The sequence below is a fragment of the Ovis canadensis genome, chromosome 8 (genome assembly GCF_042477335.2).
Source record: "Ovis canadensis isolate MfBH-ARS-UI-01 breed Bighorn chromosome 8, ARS-UI_OviCan_v2, whole genome shotgun sequence".
Lineage (NCBI taxonomy): Eukaryota > Metazoa > Chordata > Mammalia > Artiodactyla > Bovidae > Ovis > Ovis canadensis.
The window spans coordinates 37,088,084-37,109,880 of NC_091252.1; the positions used below are offsets into that span (position 1 = coordinate 37,088,084).

The 21,797-nt window shown below is 34.8% G+C and overlaps 1 protein-coding gene across 5 annotated transcripts in view; it reads left to right on the forward strand.

The window, feature by feature from the left end:
* Positions 1 to 21,797, forward strand: part of REV3L (REV3 like, DNA directed polymerase zeta catalytic subunit) — a 175,596-nt gene that overhangs the window by 95,821 nt on the left and 57,978 nt on the right. For all 5 annotated transcript variants that reach the window (XM_069598110.1, XM_069598108.1, XM_069598105.1 and 2 more), the window contains 6 exons: positions 4,360 to 4,502; positions 5,158 to 9,328; positions 12,495 to 13,408; positions 15,182 to 15,261; positions 16,572 to 16,697; positions 20,514 to 20,706. In XM_069598110.1, the coding sequence (XP_069454211.1) occupies positions 4,360 to 4,502; positions 5,158 to 9,328; positions 12,495 to 13,408; positions 15,182 to 15,261; positions 16,572 to 16,697; positions 20,514 to 20,706 (5,627 nt within the window). The remainder of the gene's footprint in view (positions 1 to 4,359; positions 4,503 to 5,157; positions 9,329 to 12,494; positions 13,409 to 15,181; positions 15,262 to 16,571; positions 16,698 to 20,513; positions 20,707 to 21,797) is intronic.

Sequence of the window (21,797 nt, forward strand, 5' to 3'; positions counted from 1 at the left end):
GAAATGCTGGGCTGGAAGAAACACAAGCTGGAATCCAGATTGCCGGGAGAAATATCAATCACCTCAGATATGCAGATGACACCACCCTTATGGCAGAAAGTGAAGAGGAGCTAAAAAGCCTCTTGATGAAAGTGAAAGAGGAGAGTGAAGAAGTTGGCTTAAAGCTCAACATTCAGAAAACGAAGATCATGGCATCTGGTCCTATCACTTCATGGCAAACAGATGGGAAAACAGTGACAGGCTATTTTTTCAGGCTCCAAAATCACTGCAGATGATGATTGCAGCTGTGAAATTAAAAGACGCTTACTCGGAAGAAAAGTTATGATGAACCTAGACAGTGTATTAAAAAGCAGAGACATTACTTTGCCAACAAAGGTCTGTCTAGTCAAAGCTGTGCTTTTTCCAGAAATCATGTATGGATATGAGAGTTGGACTGTGAAGAAAGCTGAGTGCCGAAGAATTAATGCTTTTGAACTGTGGTGTTGGAGAAGACTCTTGAGAGTCCCTTGGACTGCAAAGAGATCCAACCAGTCCATCCTAAAGGAAGTCAGTCCTGAATATTGGAAGGACTGATGCTGAAACTGAAACTCCAGTACTTTAGCCACCTGATGCAAAGAACTGACTCATTTGAAAAGACCCTGATACTGGGAGAGATTGAAGGCGGGAGAAGGGAACGACAGAGGATGAGATGGTTGGATCGCATCACCAACTCAATGGACATAAGTTTGAGTAAACTCTGGGAGCTGGTGATGGACAGGGAGGCCCGGCATGCTGCAGTCTATGAGGTGGCAAAGAGTTGGACATGACTGAGTGACTGAACTGATGATGTTCCCTCTATGCCCATTTTCTAGAGTTTCTATCATAAATGGATATTAAATTTTATAAAAGCTTTTATCAAAAGCTTTTTCTGCATCTGTTGATATGATCAGATAGTCTTTACTCTTCAATTTGTTAATGTGGTGTATCACATTGACTTGCGAATACTGAAAAATCCTTGCATTCCTGGGGTAAATCCTACTTGAACGTGGTGTATGGTATTCGATGTATTGCTGCAGTCAGTTTGTAAGTATTTTATTGAGGATTTTTGAATCTAGTTTTATTAGTAATACTAGCCTGTAATTTTCTTTTTATGTGGTTTAGTTTTTGTATCATGATCCTGGTGGCCTCGTAGAATGAGTTTGAGATGATGGCTATTAGCTAAAACTATTGTGGTAATCATTTCACAATGTATGTAAGTCAAACCTTTATGCTGTGCATCAAAAATTCATAGTCGTTTGTGTCAATTATATCTCAATAATGAAAAAAATAAAGTTAGGTTTAATCTCTTTAAATGTTCCAAAATTTTAAATATGACCTCAATCTCATATTTAACTTGCCTTTCTGTACATCTCTATCTGTTGTTAAACTTACCTAGTTTGGGCAGTTTTATTATTTATCTGGAAAGCAAACCACTTTTTTAACTGGTTGGCTTGCTTCTAGTTCTGCTCCCCTGTAATAGGAGTGATAATTATGATCATTAAATGAACACTTCATGGGCATTTACAAAGGTAAGCAGAAAATATGAAGACCCTTTATGAGGTCAACTCATGCTCTACTGTCTTTATATCTTTTCAAAATATGGTTACTTAGGGAAATACAATAGTCAATTGAGTCTTAATTTTAGCCAGATGTTTAACAAAGTCCTACATAACATCCTTACAGATAAGAAGAATCGTAGTAGTGACTGATTAGATGGGTTCATAGGGAACGTGCGTGATTTTGCATTCAAAAACCACTTAAATGCTTGCTTTGTGCCAAATGTCATGCTTGATTGAATTGAGATTGTCAGAAACATTGGAAATTGATAATTCATTGGATGACAGAATATAGATTCAAAAATATCTTGAAACTGAAAAGATGATGCCTAATAAGGTGTAGGTTTTTTTGTTCAGTCAGTCAGTTTCACAATTATAGACTAGGTAGACCTACAGTTCATTCTAGACTTAACAGTTTCTGTGGGAAAGCCATAAACTGTACTTTATTAAGAGCACAGTAAATCTGTAGTGTATGATTGCCAGAATAGTGAATTTAGTTATTGACTACCAGATGTACCTGAGGTAACATTTATTAGTCTGATAGATTGTGGATTTTATTAGTAAAATAATTAGAGTATTTATTTGATGTATTGAAATCTTGCTGTAATACGTTGGGTTGCTTCTTTTATATTTCAGCAAAGTTTGTTAACTATTTGATATTTTTATTTGCTCGATCATGTGGCATTAATGAAGCATTTTTCTTATTTCCATGTGTTTTTCTTTTGTCTTTGTTGTTCTTTCATTGTCTTATTTTGATATTGTCCCTTTGATTCTTACCTTAGTCTATTAGCATTTCTTCTACAGTTTCTTAGACTGTACCTGGTTTAGCTATTTAAATTTTCATGCCCATATTAGGTAGATACGCATTCAAATATGTAACATTCTTGTAAAATCACCATCTTCTTATTCCCAGTAGTGCCAACATGTTTAAAATAATAGGCCTCATTTATCCCATAATGATTTAATGTTCGTGTATTCATTGACTGGATCATTTCTGTGACAATCACCCTGAGGTTAACCTTGGAAAAATATCTTGAACATTTATAAAAGCATATTCGAAAAAGATTGATAGAAGTATAGTATCTAGAATGGGAGTTGTTTAATTTCTGCTCATATATTGGATATTATATTCTGTCCCAAGTACCGTATTTTAAGCATACTGAAAAAGTAAAGAGAAAGAACACTAGAAGGATTTGTGAGCACTGTCACTTTTTTTTTTCAATTAAAAAAAATTTTTTTTTATTTTTACTTTATTTTACTTTGCAATACTGTATTGGTTTTGCCATACATTGACATGAATCCACCACGGGTGTATACAAGCTCCCAATCCTGAATCCCCCTCCCACCTCCCACCCCATATCATCTCTCTGGATCATCCCCATGCACCAGCCCCAAGCATCCTGTATCGAACATAGACTGGCACTTCGTTTCTTACATGATAGTATACATGTTTCAATGCCATTCTCCCAAATCATCCCACCCTCTTCTTCTCCCTCAGAGTCCAAAAGTCCGTTCTATACATCTGTGTCTCTTTTGCTGTCTCGCATACAGGGTCATCATTACCATCTTTCTAAATTCCATATATATGTGTCAGTATACTGTATTGGTGTTTTTCTTTCTGGCTTACTTCACTCTGTATAATTGGCTCCAGTTTCATCCATCTCATTAGAACTGATTCAAATGAATTCTTTTTAATGGCTGAGTAATACTCCATTGTGTATATGTACCACAGCTTTCTTATCCATTCATCGCTGATGGACATCTAGGTTGTTTCCATGTCCTGGCTATTATAAACAAGCACTGTCACTTTTAAAGAACAGTGGAAAGAATAGATAATGTTTACTCTAATTAGAAAAGAATTACGAAACGAATGATAAAAATCCCTTCAAATATTTTAAAAGTTATCATGTGGAACATGGCATAGATATGCCACATATGGCTACACAGGACAAAGGCAGAAATGAAAGATTTTTGTATAATATAGGAAGAAAATTATTAACAGTTTGAGCCATTAATAATTGTTATTTGCAAAAGGTTTAATGAGAAAATTATTCTACATATAATAAAGCAAAATTTTCAAGAAAGTGAACGAAAAAGCTGTGGGTAGAAGGTCAGTTTGCCCATCCAGATGGAAGGGAAAATACCAAGCTATGATCTAGTGAAAAATGTAAATTTGTAGGAGGTAGAACTTAAGGAGAGTATCCATCTGGACTTCACAGTCCATCTGCATTCCTCAGTAACCCTGATTTTATAGCTTCTGCTGGGAGTGACTCAATACCTGTACTGCTTCCTAGCCTATCTATCTGACCCCTTTTATTTTCTCTTTCAGCCCTGACCTGAATACCCCCTTGCCTGTCTTTTTGTTTTTTCCAATCATAATGTAATAATTGTATATCTATGGAGACTTCTTAGAATATCCCAAGATGCCACCTTTTAGAAATTACTCACCTAAGCTGTTATATGTGTATATTGAATGATAAGATAAAGGGGACAATATAAGGAAGAACATAACTAGCTATAGTAATCCAGGATATTGTGGAGCTATGAATATAGGAATGATGGTATCTTCTAGCTTACATGAAAGGGATTGTAAAGTCTATTTACAGTAACTTTTGATGGGGCATGATACCAAAGCAAAGTAAATCTGCTTTTCTTTTTAAAGTTTTAATTTTCAGATCTGCTTTGTTCAGTTTTACTATTATAGTGTCAAATTAGGCAAATTATTTGAGTCTGAGATGCTTTTTTCTAATGCTCATACTCACTGATGAATCTTAATATTCCCTAGATCACTGTGCAGAAATACCCATAGAAGCTCAACAGAAGAAGAAGATTCATCTTCAGAAGAAGAAATGGAATGGAGTAATAACAGTTTGCTTCTAGCCAATCTTTCTATACCTCAGTTAGATGGAACTGCCGATGAAAACAGTGGTAAGTAAACTAATCTGCTGTGAGCATTTTGTTATTTAGGGGCTGGAAATATATATGATTTTGAAAAATATAATCACACACTCTACACAGTTGGCTAAGTGAGACTATGACAATACTGTTAGATTTTGTCCTTCTCAAAGATGTTTTCTTTTGAGAGAATGTAGATAAAGTATGTCTTTTCTCATTTCTAAGAGGATAGCTTTTGTTAATCATTGATTAGGGCTTTATAAACTTCAATCAGTTTATTGTAACATTTAAGCATAGAAAACTATAAGAAGTATGCTTAGCTTATTTAAAGTGATAATGCAAAAAGAGAGTGATAATGCAAAGATGTGTGTTATTTTATGGAAACTTCCAAGGCAATGAGATTTTTCCCGTTATTCTCTCAAAAAGCATGAATATTGATACCATCTGTTTTTAATCAAAGGCATGTGTTCAAAATAATGACTAATAGTCAAATGTAACTATCTCTTGATTATTCAGATTGAGATATCATCCTAATGATAAAAACAACCTTTCTGTTGAGTTAACTATTTCAAACATACAAATGTAATTTCATATAATTTCTTTCATGGTGATAGCATCATGATATAGGAAAATATTTTAAAAATTAGAAGAGTTGAAGTTAAGCAAATTCTTTTTTCCCTCATTTCAGACAATCCACTGAACAATGAAAATTCTAGAACCCACTCTTCTGTGATTGCAACAAGCAAGCTATCAGTAAAACCTTCCATCTTTCACAAAGATGCTGCTACATTAGAACCCCCATCTTCTGCTAAGATTACCTTTCAGTGTAAACACACAAGTGCCCTTTCTTCCCATGTTTTGAACAAGGAAGATTTAATTGAAGACCTTTCACAGCCAAGCAAACTAGAGAAAAGTCTAGATCATTCAGTCACTTCTTTTACAAATGAAAGCACTTACTCTGTGAAATATCCTGGATCTTTAAGCAGTTCTGTCCATTCAGAAAACTCTCATAAAGAGAGTGGTAAGAAAGATGTCCTCCCAGTATCTTCCTGTGAAAGTAGTACTTTTGATTATGAAGACAGTATTCCACCCGTTACAAGACAAATACCAAGTAGAAAGTATACAAACATTAGAAAAATTGATAAGGACGCCCCTTTTCTACATATGAGCCGTCACACTAATGAAAGTACATTGGGCAAAACTTCTTTCACCTTTTCTGACTTAAATCATTCAAAGAGTAAATTATCCTCTGAAGGAAATGAAAAAGGAAACAGCACAGCTCTCAATAATTTATTCCCTTCATCATTAAGTGAAAATTGTGAATTGCTGTCTTGCTCAGGGGAAAATAGAACTATGATGCATTCTCTTGATAGCATCGCTGATGAAAGTGGACTAAATAAACTTAAAATTAGATACGAAGAATTTCAAGAACATAAAACAGAAAAACCAAGCCTCAGCCAGCAAGCAGCACATTATATGTTTTTTCCCAGTGTTGTTCTCTCTAATTGTCTCAGTAGGCCCCAAAAGCTCTCTCCTGTCACATATAAACTACAACCTGGCAATAAACAGTCCCGGTTAAAAATGAATAAAAAGAAGCTTGCAGGTCATCAAGAGACTTCTACCAAAACTGCTGAGACTGGATCCTCAAAAGATAATTGTATACAAAATAATCCTTGTAATAGTAATAATTCTGAGAAAGATAATGTATTGGCTAGCGATTTAATTAAGGTCACCCGTGGAACTTTTGAAAATAAAACATCTACAGACAGTTTTGTAGACTGTCACTTTGGAGAAGGAACCTTAGAAACTGAGCAGTCCTTTGGATTGTATGGAAATAAATATACCCTTAGAGCCAAACGCAAGGTAAATTATGAGAATGAAGATAGTGAGTCAAGTTTTGTAACACACAACTCAAAAATTAACCTACCTCATCCCATGGAAATTGGTGAAAGTTTAGATGGAACTCTCAAATCTCGAAAACGCAGAAAAATGTCCAAAAAGTTGCCCCCTGTCATCATAAAGTACATTATTATTAATAGGTTTAGAGGGAGGAAAAATATGCTTGTGAAACTAGGAAAAATAGACTCTAAAGAAAAACAAGTAATACTAACAGAGGAAAAAATGGAACTGTATAAAAAACTTGCACCTTTGAAGGATTTTTGGCCAAAAGTTCCTGACTCCCCTGCAACCAAATATCCCATTTATCCATTAACACCAAAGAAAAGTCACAGAAGAAAATCAAAACATAAGTCTGCTAAGAAAAAAACTGGTAAACAACAAAGGACAAATAGTGAAAATATTAGAAGAACTTTGTCTTTCAGGAAAAAACGGTCACATGCTATTCTTTCTCCTCCCTCACCATCTTATAATGCTGAAACCGAAGACTGTGACTCAAATTATAGTGATGTTATGTCTAAACTAGGTTTTCTTTCTGAGAGAAGCACAAGTCCCATAAACTCTTCTCCACCTCGCTGCTGGTCTCCCACAGATCCAAGAGCTGAAGAAATTATGGCTGCTGCCGGTAAAGAAGCAATGCTTTTTAAGGGTCCTAACGTATATAATAGTAAGACTGTTAATTCCCGTATAGGAAAAAATAGCCGAGCAAGAATGCAGGTTAAGAAATCAAAAACAAAGCTTGTTAATCCCTCTACAGTTTCTAAGAAAAGGAACAAACGAAATCAGACAAATAAACTAGTGGATGATGGAAAAAAGAAACCAAGAGCAAAACAGAAGCAAAAAATGAATGAGAAGAGTACACCAAGGAAGCACGCAACACTGAAGGATGAGACACTGAAATCTCAAGCTGGCCCTGACGTTCAGTTTGTGCTGAAACACCAGAATGTGCCCGAGAGCTCAGATAATTCTGGAGGCTCCCAACTACTTTTTAAACAGAAAGATGTGTCATTAATGGGCTCTGCTATAGATCATCCTCTTTCTGCTCCTGTCCCCACTGGAATTCATGCACAACAGAATTTATCTGGCTGCTTTTCTTCTTTCCTAGAAAGCAAGAAACCTATAGATTTGCAGGCCTTCCCCAGTTCACGAGATGATTTGAATTCTTCTGTTGCTTGTAGTTCTTTAGGACCTGCAATCTCAAAAATTAATGTTCAGCGGTCTCATTGTCAAAATAGTATGTTTACTCTAAAAGAATCAAGCTTGATTCAAAAAAATATATTTGACCTTTCAAACCATTTGTCTCAGGTAGCACAGAATACACAGATGTCTTCTGGTATAATGTCTCCAAAGATAGAAGAGAATGCAAATATACAAAAAAGCTATTTGTCATCTCTTGGAAAGTTAAATGAATATCGTAATTCCCTAGAATCAAAGCCAGACCAGACGTATGCCCCTAATTTTTTGCATTGCAAAGATAGTCAGCAGCAGATTATGTGCATGGCAGAACGTTCAAAGCACAGTGAAACTTGTTCTCCAGGAAATGCAGCTTCAGAGGAAAGTCAGATGCCTAATAATTGCTTTGTAACTTCTTTGAGAAGCCCAATCAAACAAATAGCTTGGGAGCAAAAACAAAGGGGTTTTATTTTAGACATGTCAAACTTTAAACCTGAAAGGGTAAAGCAAAAGCCATTGTCAGAAGCGGTTTCACAAACCAAAGCACTTTCTCAGTGTAGGAATCGAAATGTGTCAGCACCTTCAGCCTTTGGTGAAGGACAGTCTGGACTGGCAGTTCTAAAAGAATTGTTGCAGAAAAGACAACAGAAAGCACAAAATGCAAATAGTATACAAGACCCGTTATCTAATAAACAGCAGCCAGACAAAAATATCTCTGTTTCCCTTGAGCATAACAAATCAGTTAAACGAACACGATCAGTAACATCTCCAAGAAAACCTCGAACTCCCAGAAGTACAAAACCTAAAGAAAAAATTCCCAAACTTCTTAAAGTAGACTCTCTAAATTTACAAAACTCTGGCCAATTGGATAACTCCCTGTCAGATGATAGTCCCATCTTCTTTTCAGATCCAGGTTTTGAAAGTTGTTATTCACTTGAAGATAGCTTGTCCCCTGAACATAATTATAATTTTGATATTAATACAATAGGTCAAACTGGATTTTGTAGTTTTTATTCTGGAAGTCAGTTTGTCCCGGCTGATCAGAATTTGCCTCAGAAGTTTCTAAGTGATGCAGTTCAGGATCTTTTCCCAGGACAAACTGTAGAAAAAACTGAGTTTTTAAGTCATGATAACCAGAAATGTGATGAAGACAAACATCATGCCTCAGACTCAACCGCATGGATTCGATCTGGTACTCTAAGTCCTGAACTATTTGAGAACTCAGCCATAGAGAGCAATGAGAATCATCGCAACAATCAGTGGAAAAATACCTTTCATCCTCTAACATCTCGGTCTAATTCAATTATGGAGACTTTCTGTATCCAGCAGTCAGAGAACTGTCTAAATGAAAAATCCAGATTAAATAGGAATTCAATAAGCAAGGAAGTGTTTCTTAGCCTCTCACAGCCGGGCAGTTCAGACTGGATTCAAAGTCATACCAGAAAAGAAATGGGGCAGTCTCTTGATGCAGTCAATACTTCTTTTACTACAATACTGTCCTCCCCTGATGGTGAACTTGTAGATGCAGCCTCTGAAGATTTAGAATTGTATGTTTCAAGAAACACTGATGTGTTGACACCAACTCCGGATAGTTCACCAAGGTCTACCAGCTCTCCCTCGCAATCTAAAAACGGCAGTTTTACCCCTCGAACTGCTCACATTCTGAAACCACTTATGTCCCCACCAAGTAGGGAAGAAATTATGGCAACTTTGTTGGATCATGACCTTTCAGAAACCATTTACCAAGAACCGTTTTGCAGTAATCCTTCTGATGTACCAGAAAAGCCCAGGTAATCAAAATTCTTTTTCCCCTTGGGTCACTGTGAATCATTATAATGTATGTAACAAAATTTGATAACTGACTACTACTTTCTCTGTGATACTGTATTTATAAGTATATCATTATGAAAACAATTTTGTAGTTATGGACATATTAAAAGAATTCACAAACTGGATGGATGGTTGTACCCAGAGAAATTTATTTAAGTTGATCAGTGTTGGTCTTGGATCTGCTATTTTGCACTGCATCAACATTAAAGGATTAGAGACTGTCTATCACACGATGCCAAGAAGGACATCATAATACTTTTATAGTATCATTTAAAGATGGTATTTATTTCTAAAGTGTTCTAAAGTGGTAAGCTTTCATAATTTTAAGAAGAACTTTTTTTAAAAAAATGTTTGAAAATAAGCATACATATGTTTTAAATACTCTTAGGATATTTCTCTAAATGAAGATTATTTTAGGTTGTTTCTGTTACGTACACTCTCTCTTCATATTGCCAGCATCTTCATTCATATTGTTACTGTTGTTTGTACATTGATTAGTGGTACAAGATGGACTTTGATTCCCCTCATCTCTTCTTTTAAGAATCTTTTCAGAAAAGTGATAAACAGAGAGACAGATCCGTGCACACACACAGTCAGTAGCAAAAGGTGAAGGTTTATAAATAGACCACAGCCCTGGCCTATTTATAAACCAGTAGTTAAGTAGGTATCCTGTCCTGCCTGCATCACCAAGGTAGAACATACCTGATAAGAGCTAAATTGGGGGACAAGGCTTAATCCAGGAAGTTTAAGGGATGGCTTTTGGCCCTGCCTCTGTGTGTTTGATCCTGTTTACCTAATCAGTTGCAGAGAGAGGCAGTTCATTTCAGCCATCCAGTCAGAAGCAGAGCAGAATTGCCAGGACTGCTGAGGCAGACCCTGCTTAATCTAAATGATGGAAAGAGATAGGATGTGCCAGCAAAGGCAAGAGGCCACACTGCATGTATGCACTGACCTTGAGCAGCACTGTGTTCCTTACCCTACTGAGACAGTGAATGCCAAGCTTTTTACCCAGCAGATAAGCAGTAATTTCTGCAAGAGTCCATTTAAGAAAGGGGTGAGAAAAAGTGATCAGAAATACAGAGTAGAAGTTCCCTCCTCTAAGGATTTGAAGTGAAAGTTAGAAAATCCCTCACCCTCCTTCACCCCCACACTGCCTGGCACATAGTTTCGCTGTTCTTTCGTGCCTCGTACCCACATTTGGTTTTTTTAACATGAATGGAACTCTTCATTTCACTGTCAGAATATATGAACGTTTGTTCCTTAGCCATTAATTTCCATCATTTTGGGGACTTTAACTTTACCAGTAGTGATTATGGTATATTTTTTCATCTGTATTTTCTTCCTTAGCCTTGCACATCTTCTTAATTCTTAGTTAACTTATCATGTCCTAGTCATTTACTGTTACTATTAATTGTTGTCCAACTTTGGTGCTTGTTCTGCAGCTGAAATAAAAGGATATGATAGTCATTATATTTGAAATTTGTACCCTATACAGAGTTTTCTAATTAAAAACTATGTATTCACTGTAGAAAATTTAGGAAAAGAAGAAGTAAAAATGACACCATTTCTCTACTTAGTAACAACCATTATAATATTTTATAAAGTTTTCATTTTTAAGTATAGTTTTTATTTTGTTTTATTGATGTGTTCTTACTGTAGTCACAATATTATGTTGAAATTGATTCACTCACCATTATAATGTAGACATTTGCCAAATTTATGATTGTCTTGAAGTGTCATTTTAAATGACTGCATAATATTCTATCACATGCATATTGCTAGACAGAAACGTTGTTCTCTGTTTGGCTACTATAGAGAATTATGTGATACCTTCATCATAAAGCATTTCTTATATTTTGGAGTCTTTACTTAAAACTCTCAAAATATGATGACTGAAAAATTTAAGGCTCTTGATACATATTACAGCATGCTGCTGACAATATCCAAGAAAGCTGAACTTACCACACCTCAGCAATTTTTGCTTATCTTTTACTTCATTGTGATCTCTGTATTATTAATATTAGAGTTGGGTATAGTCACATATGTGTACTCATTTCCTTCGATAACAATAATTCTCCTAATTTTTCATAAAGCTGCAAGGTAGGTGCAGGGAACGTGCTAGTCCTGATTATGGAGTTAACTAGTGGAGCTAGAATCTTTCCACGTGTCGGGGAAAGGAAATGTGGTACCTCTGGTGCTGTTCCTGCAGCTCCAATCAAAAATTAAGAATTCAGTTCATTGAGTTTTATCTAGAAAGTGACCAGGTCATTTGGGAAATCATGCCCTACAAAAAGTAATTGAAGAAACTAAGAATGATCTTCATACTCATGAAAGAGGTACCATGAAGAAGAAAAAGTAATATTATGTTGCTGCAGAAGGCATAAATACATGACGTGTGGATATGTTAGAGAAGGAAATTTAGCTTAATACTTACAGTAACTATTAGAAACTAAGCCAGGTTTCCTTTTAAGTAGTGATCCTTCACATACATTAGTAGCATTTAACCTATATGCACCCTGCCAACTGCTAAGTTCTTACGTTAGTATTAACCTTTTTCATGTAAAGGGGAGAAAGAATTACGGCAGTTTACATCAATTGTGAGTGACTTTTGTAATGTTTGAGGGAATTTGGCAGGGTATAAAGACTTGTTTGAACTGACAGGCTTTGCTAGACTGCTGCATAGAGAGTAGAGAATGTATAAAGAGGTTATAGATAAAATCTGGGGTATAGTCTCTGATGATAAATTCTTCCAGCATTTTTATTCTTATATGGTGACAGTGGAAAGTTATTTAAGATGAATAGAGGAAAGGAATCGGATGTGTCTGTACCATCTCCTTGAAAAGACTTCATTGGACACTTTCCTTGGTATTGATGATACCTTCTAAAGGAAGTTAATTTAGTAGTCATATACCTGTTAGAAAAAGCATATTGAGACTAAAGATAGAATGTACCTGCATAAAATATATGTTTGTGGAGGTTGGGGCATAGGATGTGGAAAGGGAAGAAAGAAATAGGCATTTTTAAAACTCCAAAAAGAACTTTTAAAAATCTCTAAGTTAAGGAGTTAAATATTTTGGTAATTTTTCTTTGAGACAAAACAGTTGTTCTAAAATATGTTGTTTATAGGGAGATCGGTGGACGGCTTCTCATGGTAGAAACTCGACTTCCAAATGATCTGGCTGAGTTTGAGGGAGACTTTTCTTTGGAAGGACTTCGTCTATGGAAAACAGCCTTCTCAGCAATGACTCAAAATCCAAGACCTGGGTCACCCCCTCGCAATGGCCAAGCAGTTGTCAATAAAGGATCAAGTAATAACCGTAAAATGGCTGAAGATAAAAAAATAGTGATCATGCCTTGCAAATGTGCCCCAAGTCGACAACTGGTTCAGGCATGGCTTCAAGCCAAAGAAGAATATGAACGTTCCAAGAAACTGTCTAAAATGGAGCCAACTGGAGTTGTAAAATCTGCTGAAGACTTCAGCTCTTCAGTTAATCCAGATGACAGACCTGTAGCGCCTCCAAAAATGGATACAACTCCACATATACTCCCCACTATAGCACATACCAAGGAAGATGTTGAAAATTCTCAGATTGCTTTACAAGCGCCAACCACAGAATGCCATCAGACTGCAAGTGAAAGTCAGACGCTGCCACTAGTTGCTTCTGCAGGTGATGCTGAGAAAGATCAGGATGATGACGATGACTATTTTATTAGTTATAGCTCTCCTGATTCTCCAGCAATTCCCCCTTGGCAACAGGCAACATCCCCAGACTCCAAAACATTAAATGGAGATGACAGACCCTCATCACCAGTAGAGGACCTACATTCTCTGACTATTGAGAACTTATTAAAGCCCATAAAAGATGGTGTACAGAAGAGCCCCTGTGCTGAGCCCCAGGAGCCTCTAGTGATATCCCCAATTAATGTTAGGACAAGAACTGAGATACGTGAATCACTTTGCCTTCATAGCACACCAATCATACAGAGAAAACTCCTAGAAAGGCTTCCTGAGGCAACTGGCCTTAGCCCTTTGTCAACAGGTAAGTTTAGAAATAATAGAAAGTCACCATAGAGCTATTCAGATACAAGAAATGAAAGCAGCATTGACTATGTAATGAAAATCAGAGCTTTTTAAATGTAATTTTAGCTCAGCTAATGAGAGGTTATTGTTATTTTATCATATCTTAGATATCATCACATGGTAACTTTATCTTTCTGCTGTGGAATATACTCACATCTGTTTCCATCCTTTCTTCTTGCCTTCTGGGTAAAATGTAGGAGCCCTCTCAGAAACCTTATCTTCTTCTCAACTTAATTTTTCCTACTGGCTTTGATATATATCCAGATATTTCCCTCCCTGTAAAATAGAAAACCAAACACCTGTCTTGACCTTCCATCTTTTAGCCTCTACCCTTTTTCCTCTCATTTAAAGCCAAATTTCTTAAAAGATCTCTCTCATTTGACAGCTCTATTGCTTTACATCCTACTCATTTGTCAGCCCACTCTAAACTGGATTCTGCCCCCCTCAGTTCACCAGTATGGATCTTGTGAAGATTCTCTGTGATCTTCATGTAGCTAAAGCCAGTGGATGTTTTTCAGTCTTTCTGTCACATGCCCTCCAAGCAGCCATTGTTCTTATGACCACACCTTCCTTCTTAGAGCTGCTTCTCCCTTTGGCTTTACCCCGACTCCTCTGTTTCTTCCCACTTGCTTTCCTTTGAAGTTTACCTCACATTCTCAGTTATTACCTAAATATTGTAGTTTATTAAGGCTTAGCCTTAAGCTTTCTTTACTCTGTTCTCTCAATGACCTAGTTCCTGCCCACCGAATTGATAATTCACAAATTTAAATTTCCAGTTCAGAATTCTCTTTTAAGCTTCAGAACGCTATATGCAGCTACCTTTGGCATTTCTACTTGAATGCACAAAAGCACCACAAGGTCAGTATTTTTTAAACTTAGTTTATGATCTCATTGCATCCATTCACTACCAGTCACCTAGCACACTTTATACACACACATACATGCCCACACTTTGAAAACTATTCCTTATTTGAATGGACAGTGCCACGAGTTCTTCTGTCACTGAGTTACACAGGTCAGAAATAGTGGTCTTATTTATAATAGCACCTGATTCCCTCACTGCCCATCCTGTGGTTTTCACACTTCTTTGTTTCCTAAATTACCCAAAACCCTCTACCTCTGTCTCTGGTACTACCAAGCCCTCATCTCTCACCTGGGCTTCTACCCTAGCCTTCTTATTCACCCTTAACAATTTCCAGTTTTTTTGTTTGGTAATCAGGGAAAATTCCCACTCTTTTCCTAGTTAATTTCTATTCTTTCTTTGGATTTTAGCTCAAAAAAGCTCTCCTAATTCCCTGACTAGATAAAATTTCTCAATTATCTTCTGCTTTGTTGTACTTAGCCCAGTTATAATTTTACTTTTCTATATGTATTTGATGAATGTCTGATTCTCTCTCTAGACCTCACAAGGGTACAGATTATTTTTTTCTTCATCTTCATAAATACTTGATAAGTCAGTGAATAAATGGATTAAATGATTCCCTAGGGTAATAACTGAGGAATAAAATCTAAATGTTTTTATTTAATAGTACAAATATTAAAAGTTATTTTAGTGTGGGAATCACAGGTTGGAATCAGTTTCATTTTTAAATTGTGAAATCTTTGTGAAGATTTTATAGGACAGTACTCATGAATGGTACCTAAGAGTTGAAACAACAAAAATTAAAAAAAAAACAAAACACAGAAGCAGGCAATGTTGATTTGATGTTAAATATAAAATTTCTTTCTGCAGAACCAAAAACCCAGAAATTGAGTCATAAGAAAGGAAGTAATACTGACGCTCTTAGAAGAGTACTCTTAACACAAGCAAAGGTAACTATGCTAAACATATTTAAAGATCAGTGGAAGATCCTTTCTTATTCTTGGATTTCAGTTAGATAATTGATAACTTTGTGTCTCAATTTTTTAATAATTTTATTATATTTTTGCATCATTTATTTACATGTCTTTGAGACAACAAGAAATTGCCTAATTAAAAAAATTTTTTTTTGTTGTTGGGATCTAAAAGATTCTTATATGTAAATACAAATATTACAGAGAAAGTGAATATGATAGCCAAAATGTGGATTATGAGGATACAAATACATTAACTGATTACTGGCAAAATCAGAACAATCCAATGACAGCAGAGCTCAAGTAAGTGATTTTGATCCCACCAAAAGTATATCCTTTTTCTCGGTTTATTACTTTTTTCTCAAATAGAGCAGTATTGATTTTTCAGTTCATTTTGCTAGATATCAAAGGAAAGCAACATTATTTATTACCAAAACTCTGAAAAATCATAAATGTCTTTATTCAGATACTAAAAATTGTTGTAATGCTTAACTGGAAATACATGGTTATGTGAAAAAAGTATGCATTAGACATGTAGCCTTAGAAATATATGATAGAGATCACTTCTGTATTGGCCACTTCTCATAAATATCATTAACTATATCAAATATATTTTAGTATTTCTATTTTGAGATTACAAATGCTTTTTAAAACTATCATTTTTAAATCAGTATTGAAATAAAAGTCATATATATTAAAAACAAGTATGAGTATACTATGAACATAAATCAACACTTTCAGGAAAATGATTAATGGATTTGGAAATCAGAATATATATTTTTTTATTTAAAAGAATAGATTCTATTCTTTCTAACCCCTTGAAAATTATACTTTAGTTTATCTTTCAGATACATGTTGTATTAGGGTAAAATACAAACCCACAGTTTTAAATCTTTTATACATTTTAGCCAGACTACTTGCAAATATATTGCTTGCTTGCTTGCCATATTTCCAAGAAAGGTCAAGATAAATGTCCATGTGGTACAAATGTCAACTCTCTACAAAGCTATTATTTTCCGTATTTGGGGTTTGTAAACTCAAGAATCAATATATGGTTGACTTACAGATTATATCAGATATTTCTACACATACCCAGTCTGGTATCTTGAGTTACTAGCCTGAAAAAAATGCAAATAAAATACTTAAGTTTCTTCTTTTACTTAAGGAGATGGTACTGGTTTATCATGTATTACTAAATGCATAAAGTTATCTAAGCAGAAATAAGTAATCAAAAGAAAGGAAATGATTGCTTATTATTTTTTTCTGGCTCTGTGTGTTTTTTTTAATAGAATCAATTTGCAGCAGTAAATACCCCAAAGAAAGAAACTTCTCAGATTGATGGACCATCCTTAAACAATACTTACGGTTTCAAAGTCAGCATACAAAACTTACAGGAGGCGAAAGCTTTACACGAGGTAAAACTGCAACAGCACAGACACATACACGCTTTAACTCGTATGTTTTATTCTATGGTACAAGTACAGAAAGTTTTCACAGAGAGAGGACTACATTAAATTCTATACCTATTCATCTTTATCTTGTTCTTGTTATCCTTATTATTTTATGTATTTGTATGAAACAGAGAAACTTTTAAAGTAGTCATCAGTTATTGAGACTGCTTTGTGGTTTCACAGTTTTCTCAAACCTTATACCTGAAATTTCTAAAAAGAAGCTAAAATTTAGAAAACATTTCTCAGCTATTTGAAACTCTGTATATTACTCTGGGATTGTTATGTTACCATGTTATATCACATCTCAAATGTGATACCTACTTGTATTTTTTGTTTGGTTGACTTAGTGGATTATTGCTTGTACAATTCATTTGTTCATGTAATCTTTATAACCCAGTTATCTTCACAGCACAAACCATATGCAAAGACTAGGAAGCTATCTTGAAAAAAATGTACATTCTTACTGGAGAATATGTATGAATGGTTCACTGTAAATTTATCTGTATTCACTGTTAATTTATCTGTGTTTACTGTAAATATTTCTGTAAAGAAGACACAACTCAGAACATGTCTGATTGGCACAGAGGTGAAATTAGAATATATTTTCATTGTTTATATGTGTGCTGTCGGAATGGTAGCTACTAACATCGTGGTTATTGAGGATTTTAAGTTTGGCTTACATATCTAGGAATGAAATTTTAGATTTCATTTAAGTAATTTATTTCCATTACAACTTTTGCAGCCTCACTGAGATGTGCCATAAATGTAAAATGCATACTGATTTCAAAGACTTAATTGGAAAAAAGAATATGAAATACCTTATTAGTAATTTTTTATATTGATTACATGTTGAATGGGTAGTTTTGATATATTGATTACATGAAAATATTTTAAAATTAATTTAACCTATTCTTACCTTTTTTAGTGTGAGTACTGGAAAATTTTAAATTATGAGTGTGACTTTCATATTTCTTTTGTTCAGTACTGGTTTATACAGTTTTATGTCTTTGCCCTTATAGCGGAGAATATGATTTTTTTGGTTGGGTTTTTAGTCTCCAGTGGGTTCTGTCTTCTGAGAATTAGATGAGTTGACCAAGAAAACTTTAAATATTGTCCTCATTTTTACCCTAACTTTGATCTAAGATTGTTACTTTTTTAGAATTAGATCAGAACATAGTCTACCTAATAGTTTATTTGCACATTTCTTCATTCAGCAGCATTCATTTAGTTCCTGTTTTATATCTGATTCTATACTATCCCCTGAAGCTCAGATAAATTAAGTAACAAGCTCAGGAATGTTTATCTTATCAAGTACACATCCAAAATTCAAAAATTAAAATACTTTGTAAAAAATATTTATTAAAGCAAATGCAATAGACCTTAACAAAAAGACTTGTTGCATTTGATTTTTTTCTGTTATCATCTGAAAAACATATTTTCCTTCTTATACTATTGTTTTATTCTATGTAACCCTATTTCAGAATCTTGGGCCTTCTTGAAGTTAAAATCTTTTTGAAGGTCTGGCAAGTTGCTCCTAGCTTCCTCACATGCTTTTTGAGTCTCAAGGCACAGTTTCCAAATAGCCACCTGGTGGTCAGATAGGGAATGCACCAAAAAAAAAAAAAACTACTGTTCTCTATTCCTTTTACTAGGAAATTGTGCTCCAAGCATTTTTCCTCTTTTCCATTACCCTGGGCTAATCTCTTTCTCTCTTCTACATATAAAGTACTCAGTGCAGAAAAAGAGGTTTGTATTCCCTTTTCTTACCCCTTCTTTACTGATCACACTCAGTAAATCTCTCCCCATCTCATCATTCCATATGTTAGCTTAAAAAAAAATACCCCTAAGAACTATGATGCATTTTATATTGAGGAGTGAAAAAGCAAAATTGGAGTGTGAAATTTGGCCTACTGTATAAATAAATCAACCTCCAGAACTCTTTTGGCCTGAGATTGTCTTCAGTCTTCTCCAGTTTTTCCACATGTTCCTTCTTTTCTAATTAAACTGATTTTTCGTTTTGTTTAGGTTTAGGGAGGTTTCCATTTCACAATTTTTGGAGATTTGTCTTATTCCATATGCCTTATACATGCACAATTAGTGTTCTTTATATTTTAAAAGTACTTAATAACAAATTTACTGATGAATGCATGCACTATTACATGTACATGGTGAAAAACTTCAAGACAAAAATATTTACATTGAAAAGTAAGCTGCTCTCCCACATGAATTCCCTTCCCCGAAAACAGTAAACAGTTTTGTGTTTTTTGTCTCTTTGCAGACATTTCCTATGCATGTGCTTAACATTTTTTATATATGTGGAAGCATAATACACTCATTTATTGCATTTATCACTGTATTATGGTGATCTTTCCATATTAGGACATATAGATCTGACTCATTCTTTTCAAATTGTTAAAGATTACAGAGTATTCATTCTGTGTAGCATTTATGTATGCCACCTAATTTATTGGCAGTAACCAGTTCCAAACCGATAGAGATTTAGTTTTTTATTGTTTATAACTTATAAGAACTGAAAACAGTATCATCTTAGTAAGTGCACTTTGTACATATATTTTGGCCACATAGTGTATCTACTGGATACATGTTCAAGAGTAGGTATGCTAGATTGAAGGACATGTCTTGTTTTCAGTTGAAATAGTTGATTTACAATATTATATGTTTCAGGTATATAGTGATTCAATATTTTTATAGATGGTACTCCATTTAAAGTTATTATAAAATAATTGCTGTATTTCCTTGTGCTGTACAATATATCCTTGTTGCTTATTTATTTTATACATAATATTTTGTATCTCTTAATTATCTATCCCATCATGACCTGCCCCCCTTCTTTTCCCAGTGGTAACCACTAATTTGTTCTGTCCTTATAAAATTTTGATTGATATTATTTAGTTGTCCTCCAGAGATACCTACTAAATTCTACTCCCATCGCTAAGGAGAATTTCTGTATTTACATTTCAACAGATGGCATGCACAATAAATACAAAATATAGATCCTTTATTAAACTAAGGTGACCTGAATAATTGCAGTATTGTAACAGCAGTCTCCTGTTTTCCATTGCCAGATATATGTATATCACTGGTACAGTAATGGCTATAATTCCAGCTATAATCATGAATCCAGTCTATCTTTTTTTCTTATCCAGAGTTTATTCTGGATAAGAGAACTGTCTTAGAGAACTAAGTAAGGATTACTGTTAAGCATTTTTATTAGCATAGGAAGTTATGTGTAAAAAGCAAAAATATGACATTTTTTGGATTACATGTCAAAGAGAAAATGTGCATGGTCAAAAACCTGGCTGTTGTATAGTTGACATCTTGCAATTCTTATATATATGAAAGTCTAAGTAACTCTCAGAGAATTAACAAGAAGGAGTTTCAAACTAAAAAGAACTCTTTTGAGTTTAAAATACAGGTAGAACAGTAGTTAACTGAATGGAAAGTAAAAAGTAACAGACTTTGGTTTGAATGTACCTTTTGGCCTGGTCATTCTTTCTCAAATAGAAATTGAGAAAATTGAGAGGCACTGCATGTACTCTAGAGAGATAGTTTTTAAAAGAAAAACATGAATTGATTTAATCTGATCTTAGAACTAAAAACCTAGTTTTAATTTGTGGAATGTTGAGTTGTGAATGTGTCCTGTATAGCCATTTTTCTGTAATTTTACACGTCTATTTTCTCAGAGCCTTAGTGAAACATACTACTTTCAACTTGTTTCAGAAAAATGCTTAAAACCATGGTATTTATTTCCTTTTATAGATACAAAATCTTACCCTAATCAGTGTGGAATTACATGCTCGAACTAGACGAGACTTAGAACCAGATCCTGAATTTGACCCAATCTGTGCTCTGTTCTACTGCATCTCATCTGACACTCCACTGCCGGATACAGACAAAACAGAACTCACAGGTGTAATAGTGATTGATAAAGACAAGACGGTGTCTAGTCAAGGTACTGGTCATTTTTATTAATTTATACCTGCATTCCCTAGGAAGTACATAGGCTTCCTTCGTGTCTCAGACAGTGAAGAATCTGCCTACCGTGCAGGAGGTCTGGGTTTGATCCCTGGATCAGGAAGATCCCCTGGAGAAGGAAATGCCTAGGCACTCCAGCATTCTTGCTTGGAGAATGCCATGGACCGAGGAGCCTGGCAGACTACAGTCCAAGGGGTCCCAAAAAGTTGGATACAACTGAGGGACTAACTCTTTCACCAGAGGAAGAACCTTGTATTGGGGCAGTTTCTTTGCTCAGGGTCTAAACCAAATAAGCATAGAGAACTCCTCTCTACCTTATGGTTAGGAACTCCCTCAAATAGTACTATTTTTTGATTATGCATCTATGAGTTTCCTACGATGCACATTTTATAATCTGTTACTGTATCAGATTAAAATAACTGATTCCCTGGTGTTAAACAGAACTTTCAATACTAGGATACATTCACCTTGGCTTTGATGTATATTGTTTTAGCTATTGCTGTATTCAGTTTGCCACTGTTATATTAGGATGCATGCACCTATGTTCATGAAGAATTCTGGGATTTAATTTTCATTTCTTATATTGTGCTCATAAAACTTTGGTAATAAAGTTTTGCTAGCTTTAAAAAAAGAACTTTTCTCTCAATGTTTGCTGCGGTGGGAATAGGAGGTATTGTATATAATTTTGTCTTAGATTCATTATTCTTGAATTATTGTTAGAAGTCAGAAGCAGTACAATATAAAGAGCTTAATAAAACTTCCAATTAGCATATCTAATTTGATCTAAAGATTATATGAAATACTAATTGTTACTGTTGAATTCAAATGATTGTGTATCTGTAGGTTGGATAGACAGTCTTCCTTGTATATACATGCTGGTATTTTGCTGCTAATACAGAATTTTTCTTTGCTTTAAGAAGTTAAGTTATGGACTTTCCTGGTGGTCCAGTGATTAATAAGACTCCACCCTTCCAGTGCAGGGTGTACAGGTTTGATCCTGGTCAAGGAACTAAGATCCCACATGCCATGCAGTGTGGCCAAAAAAAAATTTTTTTTTTTAATTTAAAA